Source organism: Boleophthalmus pectinirostris, unplaced genomic scaffold (genome assembly GCF_026225935.1).
Source record: "Boleophthalmus pectinirostris isolate CB_2022bp ecotype Guang Dong unplaced genomic scaffold, ASM2622593v1 HiC_scaffold_12, whole genome shotgun sequence".
Lineage (NCBI taxonomy): Eukaryota > Metazoa > Chordata > Actinopteri > Gobiiformes > Gobiidae > Boleophthalmus > Boleophthalmus pectinirostris.
Window position 1 is genome coordinate 1,997,224 of NW_026571018.1, and position 17,013 is coordinate 2,014,236.

At 48.7% G+C, this 17,013-nt stretch overlaps 2 protein-coding genes across 2 annotated transcripts; one reads left to right on the plus strand and one right to left on the minus strand.

Annotated features, from left to right (window-relative positions):
- Positions 1-1,096: 1,096 nt before the first annotated feature.
- On the minus strand, positions 1,097-11,325 carry slc23a1 (solute carrier family 23 member 1). Its single transcript, XM_055148485.1, has 15 exons — positions 11,020-11,325; positions 10,554-10,661; positions 9,768-9,911; positions 9,420-9,577; positions 9,217-9,305; positions 8,645-8,712; positions 8,290-8,471; positions 6,542-6,662; positions 5,533-5,689; positions 4,987-5,134; positions 4,601-4,706; positions 3,944-4,073; positions 3,734-3,877; positions 3,541-3,636; positions 1,097-2,543 (listed from the first exon to the last, which is right to left on the minus strand). Exons 2-15 carry the CDS (start codon positions 10,566-10,568, stop codon positions 2,308-2,310), a joined length of 1,794 nt encoding a protein of 597 aa, XP_055004460.1. The 5' UTR covers positions 10,569-10,661; positions 11,020-11,325; the 3' UTR covers positions 1,097-2,307.
- On the plus strand, positions 11,320-16,871 carry LOC110174989 (PWWP domain-containing protein 2A-like). Its single transcript, XM_055148484.1, has 2 exons — positions 11,320-12,074; positions 13,570-16,871. Exons 1-2 carry the CDS (start codon positions 11,353-11,355, stop codon positions 16,232-16,234), a joined length of 3,387 nt encoding a protein of 1,128 aa, XP_055004459.1. The 5' UTR covers positions 11,320-11,352; the 3' UTR covers positions 16,235-16,871.
- Positions 16,872-17,013: the final 142 nt, after the last annotated feature.

A 17,013-nucleotide genomic window follows, 5' to 3' on the forward strand; every position in this document is an offset into this window, starting at 1 on the left:
GCAAGCCATCTTCAGAAGTGTCACCGGTGTTGGTGGTGACGTGTCGTATATCAGCTGTTGTTACTTCCTGTGGGCGTGGTCAGCCTGATGGACCTGGCAGGTCGCTCAGACTGACCACGCCTCCCGTCGCCCGGTGTCTCTGGAGGAGGGTGTCCCAGGTGTGTGAAAGGAGGAACGCGCCATCATCACGGTTAATGCTGTCCGTGCCTCGTTTCCTGATTTCAGTGTCTTCCTTGATCCAGCGTTTAAACTTGTTGTTTTCTGATCCAATGACCCGAGCCCCGTCCCAATCCATAATGTGGTTGTTTCTTTTACAGTGTCTGATGTGGCGGATTTTAGGTTTTCCTGTTCTGCTTTATCTTTTTGTGTTCTGGTGAGTCTCCCTGACGTTTCCTTTTCGCATTCCTTTTGGTGTTCTTTTTTTCGGATGTGAAATGCCTGGCCTGTTTCCCCTATGTATGATTTATTGCATGATTTGCGTTGGATTTCGTAGATGGCATTGCATTTTTGTTCTTGTGGGATTTTGTCCTTGGGGTGTACGAGCTGTTGGCGGAGTTTTGTGTCTGGTTTTACTACAGTGCTTATGTTGTGTTTTTTCATGGCTCTCTGGATGGGTTCGATTATGCCTCTGATGTACGGTAGTGTGACTACGTTTTTGTGGTCCTGCTGCCCTGTGTTGGATTGTTGTGTTTTTTTCCGGGGTTTGTTGGTTTTATTGATAACTTGTTGTCTGCCTTTGTTTATGGCCCAGCTGGGATATTGGCATTGTTTGAGTGCTTGTATGATGTGTCTCTCCTCTTCCTCTCTGTCGGTCTGTGATGAGTGTGGCCCGTTCGAATAATGTTCTTACTACTAAAAGTTTGTGTGCAGTGGGATGTTCGGATGCCAGGTCCATCAGGCTGACCACGCCTACAGGAAGTAACAACAGCTGATATACGACACGTCACCACCAACACCGGTGACACTTCTGAAGATGGCTTGCAGCCAAAACATGTTAACAAGGTAAATACACTTTACTGCATTGTCTTTAAAAAGAACCTAAGAAGTTAAAGTATACAAGAAGACAAAATGAACATCATTGGCTTGCCAACGGATCAGTATCAACTGTGGTCCGAGCTTTCACCAAGACCGGAATCATCACTGAACTGAACTCCAGGGAACAGGAACCACACTGACTGGGATAATGATGAGAGGGATGTTGGTGTACTGGATGCCGGAATCACCCAACTGTTTCAACTATTACGACTTATTGTGAATACACGAACAATTTAGCGTCTCAGACAGTATTTTTTTTACATGTTACAAATAAAGAAATTTGAGAGTTATTGTGAACACGTTAAATAAAGTTTGACTGACTTATCGAACTGTTGTGTTTCGTTTTTATGTCCGGTGCGGTTTATATGTGAAAAAGCTCATAAATAGACCATTTAATGTCAGTGCGCCTTATAATCCAAAGCATCCTATAGTACAGAAAATACGGTAAAAAACACAAATCAATAAAGCTGCAAGAGCTCGGGTCCTGGGAGGTTAAGTATAAATTTGAGGTATCTGTACTTTACTTAAGTACATTTTACACTGGATACTTTTTACTTTTACTTCATTACATTTGAGAGCAGGTATCTGTACTTTCTACTATACTACATTTTAGAGCAGGACTGAAAAGTAAAAGTCTTTTTTTTTTTTTATTATAGACCTGCTGAAAAGCCTGAGGGTTTATTTTAACACGTTCATAATTTGAGCAAACACAAATATACAAAGAAAAACTGCAGTTAAAAAAAAAAACACAAAAAACTAAGCCCTCAAAATATGTCCAGAATGCTTTTACTTTTTACTCTTTAACGAGTACTTGAAAAAAGTAAAAGTACTGAAACTGAGTGCTTCATCCATCACTGCTCCTCTCTTTCTCTCTCTCTTTTTATCACTTATTATGTAAACTCTGCATCCAGCCGTGAAGAGGTAGCTAAAGTCATCTTCTTCTTCTGAGAGTCCACACTGCACTGTGATTGGTCAGATCCACCTGTCACTCAGAGCACTGCTAAACCTGACCAATGAGAGGAGAGGATGAAAAAGACAAATCACAATATGATCAATTTACCAAACGCTGACAGGGACCAGACGATTAAATTTTTATCTTCACATCGCTCAGTCCTAACTGCACCTGCCCCTGCACCTGCCCTCCTGTGGCGCACCTGTCAGGAGCAGTGGACCAGGTCTGAGCTCGGATCCTGACCTGATCTTGCCTGAAGGAGTGGTCTGAACGTGTTTTAGTTTCCAGTCTTTGGTTGGTGTTTTCCAGGTTTCTCTGGGTCAGACTCTGGTCCAGACCTGGTCCTGGTCTTGGTTCTGCTCTTGGTCTGGACCCTGGTCTAGGTCCTGGTCCTTCGTGGTCCTCCTGAAGCCTGTGAAGGTGGGGCAGAAGGGGAGGCGGCTCAAGACTGGGACTTTCCAGATCAGGTTCATCCCGAATGGAAACTCATACGATGGAGAAGATCCAGAACCGGACGAGGAGGTCCAGTGAATGAGCCCACGCTCCTCCAGAGACCCTAGAACACAGAACCGGGTCAGAACCAGGACTAAAACAGGGCTAAAGCAGGACTAAACCAGGAATGAAGCAGAACTGAACCAGACCTCACTCATCCAGAGAGCCTAAAACACAGAACCAAGTCAAAACCAGGACTAAACTAGGACTTAAACAAGACTAAAACCAAGACTAAAACCAGGATTAAAACCAGGACTAAATCAGGAGTGAACCAGGACTGAACCAAGACTGAACCAGGACTGAACCAGAACTAAACCAGGAATGAAACAGGACTAAACCAAAACCCGCTCATCCAGAAATCCTAAAACACTGAACCAGGACTAAAACCAAGACTAAAACCCGGAGTGAAAGAGGAATAAACCAGGACTGAACCAAGACTGAACTGGGACTGAACAGAACTAAACCAGGACTAAAACCAGGACTAAAACCAGAACTAAACAAGGACTAAACCAGGACTAAAACCAGGACAAAACCAGAGCTAAACCAGGAGTGATACAAGACTAAACCAGAACCTAAGCCAAAGATTCATTTTGTCTTCTTATATACTTTAACTTCTTGGGTTCTTTTTAAAGACAATGCAGTAAAGTGTGTTTACCTTGTTGACATGTTTCGGCTGCTAGCTGCGAGCCATCTTCAGAACTGTCACCGGTGTTGGTGGTCCACCACCGAAACATGTCAACAAGGTAAACACACATTACTGCATTGTCTTTAAAAAGAACCCAAGAAGTTAAACCAGAACCTGCTCATCCAGAGATCCTAAAACACAGAACTGGGTCAGAACCAGGACTAAACTGGGACTAAATCAGGATTAAACCAAGACTGCACCAGGACTGAATCCTGGCTCAGAACCATAACCCACACTGCAACGTGAACCTGATTCTGTCTGAAATCTTAAATCTGAGCCCAGGTGGGAGGAGGAGTACCATCGCTATGGTTACCGGAAGCGTTGTTGCTACGGTTACCAGGTATAGAGATAATAGGTGCGCCATTGCTATGGTTACCAGGTATGGTGTTGTCGAGGCAGAAGGCGACGAATCCTCCCACGAACATTTCGGTGGAGAGCAGCACGGTCAGGATCTGGTCCAGCTCCTGCACTCCTGAAAGCAAAAGGACGGGAGGGCATCTGACACAACTGACACACACAAGAGGAGGGCATCTGACACAGAGGGCACAGAAAGAGGGCATCTGGCGTACCGGTCTGGATGCAGTCCGGGTGTGAGTCCAGGTACGTGGGCAGCGTGAGGCCGAAGAACATCGAGAAACCCAGAACGAAAAGGTTTCTGCTCGAATTCAAATCCACGAGCTGAAGGTTAGAGAGTCCCACCGCCGTGATCATCCCTGAAACAGAACCAGGACTGAACCAGGACTGAACCAGAGCTAGACCAGGACTAGACCAGGACTTACCGAACAGGGTGCAGAACATGCCTCCGAGGATGGGATCTGGTAACGAGGCGAAAAGGGCCGTGAACTTCCCCACAGACCCGAGAAGAAACATGATCCCAGCCCCGTACTGGACCACACGCCGACTGCCCACCTGAGACCAGACCAGAGACCAGGGTTAGACCAGAGACCAGAGACCAGAGACCAGAGACCAGAGACCAGAGACCAGAGACCAGACCAGAGACCAGAGACCAGAGACCAGAGACCAGAGACCAGAGACCAGAGACCAGAAGACCAGACCAGAGACCAGAGACCAGAGACCAGAGACCAGAGACCAGAGACCAGAGACCAGAGACCAGACCAGAGACCAGAGACCAGACCAGAGACCAGACCAGAGACCAGAGACCAGACCAGAGACCAGAGACCAGAGACCAGACCAGAGACCAGAGACCAGACCAGAGACCAGAGACCAGACCAAAGACCAGACCAGAGACCAAACAGAGAACAGAGACCAGAGTGAGTACAGCTTGAGTGACCTCATGTCAGATTGGTCATAACCCTAACCCTCTGTGACCCCTGTGTGACCTCTGTGTGACCCTGTATGACCTCTAACCCCTGTGTGACCTCTGTGTGACCCTGTATGACCTCTGACCCCTGTGTGACCTCTGTGTGACCTCTGACCTTGGTGATGCCCAGGACCCCGATGTTTGGGCTGGAGGAAGTGGAGCCGTTTCCTGTCCCCAATAACCCGGCGATGATACAACACAAACCCTCAGTGAAAATCCCTCTGAAACATGAACACAAACAGACACACAGACACAAACATAAACACACACAAACACAAACACATGAACGTTCTGACTGATCACAGGAAAATGAAAATGTGCTCTTTAAATCATTTTAAAATAAAATGTAACCCAAACCTGAAGGACTGACAGAGGCGGGGCTTAGTGACAGGGATGAAGCTCACCTGTATGGGAGGGCTCGGGGCTCACCTGTTGATGGCGTGTACGGGACGGGGCAGGGCTCACCTGTTGATGGCGTGTACGGGACGGGGCAGGGCTCACCTGTTGATGGCGTGTACGGGAGGGGGCGGGGCTCCAGACAGGCGCGCACAGGCGTAATAATCTCCGATGGACTCCACGATCCCGGAGAGAGTCGCACTCATCATCCCCAGAAAACCTGCCAAGGTGAAGACGGGCAAACCCCACTGACCTGAGGGATAGAGGGCATAGAACCAGCAACCTCACCGCTACAGGGCCACAGTCTAATCCCCGGTCTACACCAGGTCTAAGCCAGGTCTATGCCAGGGCATAGGACCAGCAAACTCACTGCTACAGGGCGAGGATGGGTCAAATGCAGAGGGCACATTTCCCAAGAGACACTCAAGTGGACCTTAATCATAATACAGGACCAAACCAGGTCTAAACCAGGACTAAACCAGGTCTAAACCAGGACTAAACCAGGTCTAAACCAGGACTAAACCAGGTCTAAACCAGGACTAAACCAGGTCTAAACCAGGACTAAAGTGGATCTAAATTGTAGCTGAACAACAGTTTGGGAAGCACTGCTCTTGGGCGGTTTGAATGTGTGCTGCACTCTGATTGGCTCACAGGGGTAGGGCACTCGTATCCATGGCGCCGAGCTGATGATGTCACCGCGGGCGTCAGTCCGGGCGCGGTGACCGTAGCGACCGGGGTCAGACGGCAAGAGGTCGGTCAGGGTCATGACGTAACACAACAGCCACACCAGAAGGATCGCCAGAATAATCTGAGGGAATCAAGGGAGTTGTGATAGAAATTTAGATTGTGAAGAGATTTCTTTCAGTCTATCTTTGTGTAAATGAATGTGATTTCTACCTGAAACCCAGACCAGTCATTAACATGTGTAAAGGTTCATTAGGCATAACTGTCTCTGCCTTCAGGAAGCCCTTTGTTGTCCTCAACTGTATGTTAATTTAGTACCACCCTCTGAAACCTAAGTGACTCTGCTTTGGTATGTATGTAACTTGTATTTCTGTATAAATACTCAGAGCTCAAATGCTCTGGGGAGAGGGAGATGGGAAGAGACGGGAGGAGACAGGGGTGAGAGGCTCTTGGGCTTTGGCCGAAACAGGCCTAGGCCCTGTCCATATCTGCTGTAACAAGAATAAACCTTGGTCTATATTCCAAAAACTCATCGAGCTTCGCAAATGGATTCATTATTTATCTTCAAGAAAGATATTTTTTTTTTTCCACAACAGGAGTCAATTAAATTTAAAACAGCAGCAGGATCGAAAGAATCATCTGAAATAAAATACATTTGTCCAAGTCTGTAAGAAGTTCCATGGCAAGACTAAACCAGGACTAAACCAGGACTAAATCAGGACTAAACCAGGACTAAACCAGGACTAAATCAGGACTAAACCAGGACTAAACCAGGACTAAAACAGGACTAAACCAAGACTAAATCAGGACTAAACCAGGACTAACCCAGGACTAACCCAGGACTAAACCAGGACTAAATCAGGACTAAACCAGGACTAAACCAGGACTAAACCAGGACTAAACCAGGACTAAATCAGGACTAAACCAGGACTAAACCAGGACTAAACCAGGACTAAACCAGGACTTGGGGACTTACGGGGAACATCTTGAAGATGTGGACTCTGGTGGAGGACAGTCCTCTCTTGGGGCTGTAGACAGGGACGGGCAGAGAAATGGAGCGAAGGTACTGAGCGAAGAGAAGGATCAGCAGAATACACCTGCAAGTACAGGAAGTACTACTACTATTACTACTGCTAGTACTACTATTACTACTGTTATTACTACTATTACTACTACTACTACTACTACTACTACTACTAGTACTGCTGCTGTTACTTTACTACTACTACAACTACTGATAACAGCCTTTTCCGATCTCAATACACTTGAAACAGAAATAAAGTCCGGGTAATTTACTTATTTAAATATTATAAATTCATACTTGTACAAGGAGTCTGTGCCTACATTTCCAAGCACACACTCCATGTTTATGCCGGTACAATGACTTTTAAAAGAAAAGGTTTAATATTACATATCTCGAAAGAAGAGAAAACATCCAGATGCTGTTGACATTTTTCAGTAAATATTTCATTTGGCCCACGACTTAGTCGCAGTTTTTAATTTCAGCCTCTGTGAATTTGACACCGCTTGTTCGACACCGCTGTTTTAGCGCCTTGTCGTCGGTGCACAGTCTGATCAGACTCCATCCGGGCTGTTATCTGACTCACATGTCATGACATCGTCTCTATCTGTACTTCTTGACCTGTTTAGTGAGTTTGTGATTGGGTACATGGGAATATCCTGCATTTGTCTTGACACAGATCTATGCCTTATCTTCACAATGACCTTGGTACAAAACAAAACAGTTAAGCCTAGATATTTATCCTAACACTACTATTACTACTACTGCTACTGCTACTACTGCTACTATTACTACTTCTGCTACTGCTACTGCTAAGCACAGTCCAGGGTCTTGAACACTCAGAGATCACACTCTGTTCACTTTTGAAATTACACTATATTGACTTTTCATGTCCCTGTGGGCCTTATTATTGACGGTAAATAAACTTCTCCTGCTTAAGATGCCCAGACTTTTACTTCCAGACTTTCTTAGACAAACTGAAAACTTCTACAACAACAACTACTACAACTGCTGCAGCTACTACTACTGTAACTACTACTACTACTGCTAATATTACTACTACTCCAACTACAACTACTACTACTACACGACTCCTACTACTACTGCTACTGCTACTGCTACTGCTGCTACTACTACTACTACTACAACTACAACTACTACTACTACACGACTCCTACTACTACTGCTACTGCTGCTGCTGCTGCTACTACTACTACTACTACTACTACTACTACTACTACTACTACTACTACTACTACTACTACTACTACTACTACTACTACTACTACTACTACTACTACTAATACAACTACTACAACTACTACACTATTCCTACCACTATTACTACTACTACTACTAATACAGCTACTACAACTACTACACTATTCCTACCACTATTACTACTACTACTACTACTAATACAACTACTACACTATTCCTACCACTATTACTACTACTACTACTACTACTACAACTACTACTCCTACTACTACTTCTACTACTACTAATACAACTACTAGTACAACAACTACTCCTACTACTGCTACTACCTCCTGTAGTACACCTACCTGTAGGTCTGTGTATCTGTCTCTGTGTGCGTGTGTGTGTGTGTGTATGTGTGTATGTGTGTGTGTGTGCGTGCGTGTGTGTGTGTGCGTCTGTGTGTGTGTTTGTGTGTGTATATGTGTGTGTGTGTTCCGTACAGTGCGGACAGGCCCCAGTGAGACCCCGCCCTCTCGCCGGCCGTCGTGAACACGCTCAGACCAATCAGAGACACCGTGGGGGTGATGGTCAAAGGGCCAATGAAACGCAGCATCAGGCCAGGAAGTCCAAATGCACCAATCACAACCTCCGTCAGGCTGGACGCAATGATGGCGCCCTGGATCTGAGCCAATCAGAGGAGAGAGGGTTTAAACGCACCAATCAGAGGAGAGATGTGTATCACCCAGAGTTCAATCAGCCAATCACAGTGCAGCAACGGCACATCAGTCACTACAATACTATAAAGGATTTCCTCACTACTGTAAAGTATTTGTACTGCAATATTTGTACTTTTACCTCTCGGATCCGCGGGTGCCAGATGTGACTCGTGTTCAGGGGCAGAGTCCAGTTTCCATAGATCTCCTCTGGAACAGAACCAGACTTTAGAATCATCCTGGTTTAGTCCTGGTTTAGTCCTAGTTTAGTCCTGGTTTGGTCCTGGTTCAGTCCTGGTTTAGTGCTGGTTTAGTGCTGGTTTAGTCCTTTTTTACTCCTGGTTCAGTCTTGGTTCAGACCTGGTTTAGTCCTGGTTTGGTCCTGGTTCAGACCTGGTTCGGTCCTGGTTCAGTACTGGTTTGGTCCTGGTTCAGTCCTGGTTTGGTCCTGGTTCAGACCTGGTTCAGACCTGGTTCAGTACTGGTTTGCTCCTTGTTCAGTCCTGGTTCAGTCCTGGTTCGGTCCTGGTTCAGTCCTGGTTTAGTCCTGGTTTGGTATTTTTTTTACTCCTGGTTTGGTCCTGGTTCAGTCCTGGTTTAGTCCTGGTTTAGTGCTGGTTTGGTATTTTTTTTACTCCTAGTTTGGTCCTGGTTCAGTCCTGGTTTAGTCCTGGTTTAGCCCTGATTTAGTTCTGTTTTAGTCTTGGTCCAGACCTTGTGGGGGACACTTCCATCGGTCCAGACTGAGGATGGCCTGGGCCGGGATGAGGAAAGCGAAGGCCGAAGCCTGGAACAGAGGAAGCCTGAGGAGCAACAATAAGAACATGAACCAGGACTAAACCAGGACTAAAACGGGTCTAAACCAGTATTAAACCAGTACTAAACCAGGACTGAACCCAGTCTATAGCAGGACTCGCCTGATACCCAGTGTGGTCTGTATCAGCGTGGTTATCCCGACCGTGGTGAAGATGGTTCCAATGAGCTGACTGATGGTGCTCTGGTCCCGCCCCACGCACATTGCCTCGGCCAACAGGAACGGTACTGCCACCGTGCCCGAGAAACACGTCAGGTAATGCTTCGACAGGGGAGACAGGTGCAGCAGGTGTGACAGGTGAGGCAAGAAACAGACAAAAGGTTATGTATGACTATCTTTTATTATCAGAGCCTGAACTGCAGTTTCGTGTTTCAGATACCCTCCCTTTATGTCAGATGCTCTCCCTGTGTGTGTCAAATGCCCTCCCTGTGTGTCAGATGCCCTCCCTCACCTGCAGACCCAGCAGCACACACAGGTACCAGGGCGGCACGTCCTCGATGGTGTAGATCATCCCCGTGTCGACCTTCTCTGCTCCCACTGGCTGACGACGACCTCGCTTTGCTCCCATTGGTTGATGGGATTTTTCTTCTGGGCTCTGAGTGGACAGAGGAAACTAGGTTAGAAGTTCAAAGTCCTAGAATTATGAATATTAAGGTCAGACATGCAGATATGACATGGCTTAGTCCCAGTTTAGTCCAAGTTTGGTCCCAGTCCAGTCCCAAGCCCAGGCCTTTAAACAGTGACCTCACAGTTAGTTATTGCTGCACACTCAGAGTTGATTTCTTTATAAAATATTAAAAAGACAAAAATCCTCGAATGAGCTTTAAATTATGAAAATGTGTTTTTATTTCAGGTCATGTCCTGAACTTTTGTGCTGAGCTCGTACACTCAGATAATTATTAACATCACAATAATAAGGTTAAAGTTTATCCCAGATTCAGCTGCCCTCGTTTGTTTTTTCTTCAAACAGTTAAAGGGATTTTAAGACGGATGCCCTCCCTGTGTTCAGTCACTGGGACAATAATAAATACAATGGTCTATAAAGATACGAATCTTAAACTCACAAGAGGCTCTGACCTGATTCTGAAAAATCTACAATATTTTACAGTTTTTATGAGACCCGCTTTCTAATGAATGACAGGAGCCTGAACCAATCACAGCGTTCACAGGGTATGTGTGATCATCTTCTGGGTTTTAATGTTAGATTAAAGATTATAAGTATCGTTTAAAGTCTTACCTGAGACTCTGGCATTCTGCACTAGTCCAGTCTGAAGACGCTCTGAAGGAAGAGGGAGGTGTGACAAGAAGAAATGACAGGAGCAGGCAGGAGCAGACAGGAGCAGAACTGAGAAAGACAGACAGAGAGAGAGAGAGAGAGAGAGAGAGAGAGAGACAGGGGCAAACAGGAGCTGACAGGTGCTGTGGAGTTGTCTGAAGATCATTAACATCTCCAGGACTTTACTGTTACTGCACTCTGATAGTACATAGGCCCGGTACTGCAGTTTAACAGTACAGTCAGACTAAATACTGCAGATCCACAGCTTTGTTCAGTCACATGTGATTAACTCCTGTTTATAAATTAATTAGTTTAGTCCTAGTTGAGTCCAGGTTTAGTCCTGGTTTAGACCTGGTTTATACAGTTAGTGTTCTCGGGGGTTTTGTTTTATATCATTTATGCTGAACGTGAGTCTTGTTGATTTTACCGTGTTATTCTCATAGGCCTTCAGTGTGTTATTCTCATATTATGCTTTAGTGCGGCCCCTTGGACACACAGGGTCCCGGGACTCAGACCCGGGGCCGGAGACTCAAACCCGCGGCCGGTTTTTGCTGATATTGATGATTCTTGTTGATAAAAAACAGATGTTTTTGTTCTAAAACAAACGGACTCCTCGCTGCGTCAGAAACAGCCAATTAAAGCGCACGCTCTGCGCGCTGTCTCTGATGGACAGCTCCTTTATCCAATAGGAGCCCGCCTGCGCAGTGCCGCGGTCACAGAGGGCGGGGCCTCGCGCCGCTCCGCATCACAGCGGAACAAAATGGCGGCCGTGGCCCGCGAGCCCGGAGCTGCTGCGGTTCCGACGGTGTCTCCCCCCGAACCCAGACCTCCGGACCCGGCCTGCTCCGGCCCGGGCCTCCCGCTGCTGCTGCCCGAGCCGCCCGGGCCTCGCCTCTGCGTCGCCTTCAGCGACAAGGACGAAGACAGGCGCCATGTTACCGCGGCTCCCGTTAGCTCAGAGGCTAATGCTAACGCCGAGCTCCAGAGCCACGACTCTGCCCCGTTCTCTCCCCGCGCAGAGCAGCCCGAACTCCCGCCGCTACTGCGAGACTCTGCCCCCGGGGCGGAGCAAGACCCGGTGCAATCCGCCGTGTCCCCGCTGTCTCTACCCGCGGCCCCCGAGGCTCCGGAGGCTCCGGAGGCCGGACTATCTCTGGGCCAACCCAACGGCCCGGACCGCGCCTGTACCGAGAGGACTATGACCGGTAGCCCGAACCGGACCGAGCCCGCGGCCTCGCGCTTCACGGCGCTGCGGGAGCCCGGAGGGGACAGCGGGGAGAACCGCGGGCAGCAGGCCGCGAACAACGCTCAGGACCCCGCTCAGGACTCCGCGGATCCCCCAGGGACAGAGTCCGGTCCGGAGCTGCGGCCCGGGACACAGGTGCGGGTCTCTCTGGATCACGTGATCGACGACGCGCTCGTGGTGTCTTTCCGCGTGGGACACAAGGTGTTCTCCGGTGTGCTCATGGACCTCTCCCGCAGGTAAACAGCAAACCCCGATATTTATAATTATAATATTCTATTTAATAATTACAAAGAGGGCTGCTCATGGACCTGACCTGTAGGTAAACAACCCTGGTATTTTTTATATTTAATCATTATAACAATAACCGTACAAAGGAGTGTTCAGGTAAACCTGTGTTCAGTCTGCTTTATGATAAATTATAATGTAGAATAATAATAATATTATTAATAAATAAAATATAGTTCAAATTTAGGAAATTTTGATTTCATTTAGCATTGCATTTATATAGCGCCTTTCATGACACCAAAAGCACTTTACAGAGCATTATTCATTCACTCTACACTCAGTGGTGATACTACTGTAGCCACAGCTGCCCTGGGGCAGACTGACTAAAAGAGGCTGCCAAACTGTGCCATTGGCCCCTCCAACCATCACCAGTTTTTGACACTGGCGTTCCATTGTACCACTGGTCTCCCATCCAAGTCCTGACCAGGCCCGACCCTGCTGAACGTCTCAGATCTGAGGAGACCAGACTTTGACGAGCTGGTATGGCCACATAAATGCACTTCTGTAAGGGATTATCCAAGGCCTTACTTGGGTAAATCAAATATTTATTACACAAATAATGAGTTTGTCATACATTTAGGATGTTAAATGTAACAAAACATTAGACTAAAACATGTTTTTTTGGTTTATAAGTGAATTCAAACATCTAAAAATTGGACAGCACAAAAATGCTCTGAGTCATGAAGCAGTCGTTGGTAAGTTAATAGTTCCTTTTACCTTTAGTTCAGAAAGGTTTGGTGATTCCATGGCTGAAAATATCCAAATAATTCTAGTGTGTGGAATTTAAAAACACAGTGGCGCACTTCCTGTATTACCGCATGACATCACAAGGTGGAACAGAGTGTTTTCTGTTGAGAGAAGAAGTAGGTAGGTTTAATCTATACTGTGAAATATTCTAGACAAAACAACAACATTTCCATAGAGACATCAGGTGGTGGATCCTCCAATAGAATTGTTACGCATGCACCCTTATTGTTTTATGAAATCTGACTTGTTCTAGTGATTCTCTCATCTCTAAATCTCAGCTCATGACAAATGGACAGAGGTCGGGCCTGATTAAAACTAGAGCTGGGCCCATATGGGTTATCGGCTCAAAACTAAATCCATCTCTCTCATTTTAAATCCAAAGAGAGACCCACAAATGTCTCTTAAGTGAAGCAACAACCACAAATTAACTTTTCACTTTTGTAAAAATAAAACCACACTGTATTTCACTGGGGTGTAAAACAATGTGTGACATGTTTGTGTAACACTCTGTTTCCATTTGGACTCATGGGTGTGTTCATGAAGGGCACACAGTGAATGGAGTATAAGAAATATCGGTGTCGAGTATCGATATCGGCCAGTACTAGAGAATGGGCTTGGATATGGCCGATACGATACTGTAATCTATAAATGGCCCGTCCTTGTGGTATCGTGTGTGTGACTCTCCTCTCTCTGGTGCAGGTTCGGCCCGTATGGAATCCCCATCACCACGTTTCCCACTCGAAGAGAGTCGTCGCGGCGCCACTTCCCGGCCCCGCCCCCTGCTGCAGATACCGCGCCCCCTGCCACAGCTGAAGCCCCGCCTCCTGACCCCGCTCTGATCCCGCTGTTCCACCAGGGGGCACCCTATCCTCCTCCGCTGTTCCTCAGAGACACGTATCACCAAAGCCTGCCTCAGCCCCCTCCTCGACGAATCAAACGCTCCCGCCGTCGCTATGGCAACAGCGAGGAGCCCACCTGCATGTTAGTGCGGCTCCGCCCCCGACAAGTGCTGTGCGACAGATGCAAGGGCGCAGCTGGCCCCAGACCCGCCCCCTCGACGCGCCGCCGCCCCAACCCCGAACCCCTGGACGAAAACCTGCCCACCGAAGTGAAACGTCTGCGCTGTGATGATTCCCGCCCCCCGCGGCCGCGTCGAGACGCGCCCAGAACGCCAGGGGGAGGAGCCACAGCCCCTAACCCCGCCCCCCGACGACCTCAGACCACCTCCAGCGCCGCCAACGCCAACCACACCAGAGACCCCCGCAACAGAGACAGAGAGCCCGCCCGCTCCGGCACCCTCAGGTCCGGCTCCGGTCTCAGGTCCGGCTCCGGTCTCAGGTCTAACCCAGCCTCCGGAGCCTCAGCTGGGACCAGGGTTCTGACCCGGAGGATCTCTTCGGCTCTGTCTCCGCCCAGAATCCGACTAAAGCCGCACAGGTACCGAACAGAACCAGAGCCCCCCCCTCCCCCCAAGACCAGACCCAGACCCGGACTAGACTCAGGACCTCAGCGGACCAACAAGAACCCCAAAGTCCAGACTAAGACCCCCAGCAGACTGCAGGGTAGGCTTCAGAGCAGACAGGAAGTTAGACCTGGGTCTAAACCAGGAACTAAACCACGGACTAAACCTGAGACCAGGACTGAGACCAGGACTGAGACCAGGACTGAGACCAGGACTGAGACCAGGACTGAGACCAGGACTGAGACCAGGACTGAACCCAAGACTGAGCGGAAGGACCCAAATTCCAGACAGAATCCAGAACCAGACCGAAAACATGAAATCAAATCCCAGTGCAGACCAGAGTCAGCAAACAGGACTAAGACGCTGTTAGATCAGGGCCCAGACCAGTCTCTGGAAGACCCCAAACGAGACCCTAAACCCGAACCCGAGTCTCGGCCCTGTTCGGATCCAGACTCTAGACCGGCTCCCTCCCCGTCACGCAGCCGCCGCAAACAGGTCTTCCCCAGACCAACCCGGGACTTCGACCTGGACTTTATCGGCTGGTGTGACCCGGATCCAGACCAGACTCAACCAGGCCAGGACCGGTATCGGACTAAAGCAGGACTAGATCCAAAACCAGGGCTAGACCCAAAACCAGGACTAGACCCAAAACCAGAACCAATATTGAACCCAGCTGAGGCAAAGTCTGTGCGTGAGGAAAGGTCAGAAAAAGGGGCTCAGATCAGAGAGACTGAACCAGACCAAGACCCGAGACCCAGACCTGGATCAGAACCTGACCAAGACTCGAGACCTGGACCTGAATCAGAACCTGACCAAGACCCGAGACCCAGCCCTGGATCAGAACCTGACCAAGACCCTAGACCCAGGCCTGGATCAGAACCAGACCAAGAGTCTGAGACAAACTTCAGTCTAGATGCAGCAGTGATGGATGTGTCTATGGACGGTTCACAGGTCCAGTCCAGGTCGAGTCCTGATCCAGAGTCTGGCTGTAGTCCTGCTAAATCCAACTGTAGTCATCCAGAATCCTGTTACAATCTCGAGTCCTTAAAATCGGATCTTGAACCTGAAAACAGAGCCATAACAGATCTCGAGCCCGAGCCGATGGACTTCTCCCCAGAATCCAGGTCGAAGGACAGTTCAGACCCTATAGTCCGGTCCCAGTCTAAGTCCCCATCTCGGTCCCGGTCAAAGTCCCGGTCCCGGTCTAAATCCCCGTCTCAGTCCCGGTCAAAGTCCCGGTCCCGGTCTAAATCCCCGTCTCAGTCCCGGTCTCGGTCTGGCTCTGTGGTGGACTCCAGGCCCTCGTCTCCGGCCTCTTCCTCTGAGTCCAGGTCTCGGTCTAGATCGGGGTCTCGGGCCTCTGAACGGTCCCAGCGCAGCACCCGGTCCAGCACAAAGTCCGTCTGTAAAACTGAGGGACCAGAACCTGAGGTCTCTGAGAAGAAACCAAAGCTAGTGGAGAGTCCAGGCCTTAAACCAGACCTTAAACCTGAGTCTAGACCAGACCCGAGACCAGACCCGAGACCCGAGTCTAGAGCGGCGCAGTCTCGCGCGGTGCCCAAGTGCGTGGGCGCAGACGGGCGCTGCGTTTGCGTTGGGGACATCGTGTGGGCGAAGATTGCCGGGTTCCCGTGGTGGCCGGCGCGCGTGCTGTCTCTGGCGGTGTGTCGCCGTGGAGACGTGAGTGGGGCTGTGAAACAGGAAGTGCGCGTGGCGTGGTTCGGCTCCAGGACCACGTCTGTTTTGCCGCTGAGTCTCACGTCTCCGTTTCTCGAGACGTTTCAGGCACGATTCGACAGGAAACGCCGTGGGCCGTACCGCCGCGCCATCGCCGAAGCCGCCAGCGCCGCCAAGCAGCTCACGCCCGAAGTGCGAGCGCTCATCACGCAGTTTGAGACGTAGCAGCGACGCAAACACGCAACTGAAGCTAAACGCACTGAGCTCTGGGGAGAAGGAGAAACTAAAATTTAAAAAATAATAAAAACATAGGAGCAGCAGCCATTTTGTGTGGCGCTCCTGTGGCCTCATGGGAAACGGTGAGTGAGGACCTAAAGGCCTGGTTCATCCTGGGAACTGTAGGCTGTAAACTGCTGTAAATGACCTGGTTCTGGTCTGAGGCCTGATTCTGGTATGGTCCAGGTTTTCAGAAAGATTTCTTGTGCCATGTTTTATCTCAGTTGAACTTTATTTAGTGCCAAACTCGTCCACAGATCTTGCTTAGTCCTGGTCTAGTCCTGGTCTGGATCCAGTTTACTGTGACTCACTTTTCAGTTTACTTCTTATTTTATTTAAGTCGTCAAAAAGCGAAACAGAAATAGAACATTAGACCCACCCCTCCGCCCTGTCCTCCTTTGACCCGGTCCTCCTTTGACCCGGGTTAGGTCTAAGGACTGTTGAACTGTTGGACAGAGTTGGACTGCGGTTCTGGCTCGGTGTGGCCCAGTTTGGCCCCCGTTTAGCCCGGATGTTCTCCCTCTGTTTGCAGAACAGAACTTGTGTAAATGTTGAAACTGTTGTTAAATAAAATGTTGTGAATCTTTTTTGTGTCTCTGCCTTTTCACTTTTCTGCTGCAAACAGACGGAAAACGCATCCTCCATTTTACCCCCTCCTCCTCCTCTTCCTCCTTCATTTTATCGCCTCTTCTTTCATTTTATCCTCTCCTCTTCCTCATCCTCTTCCA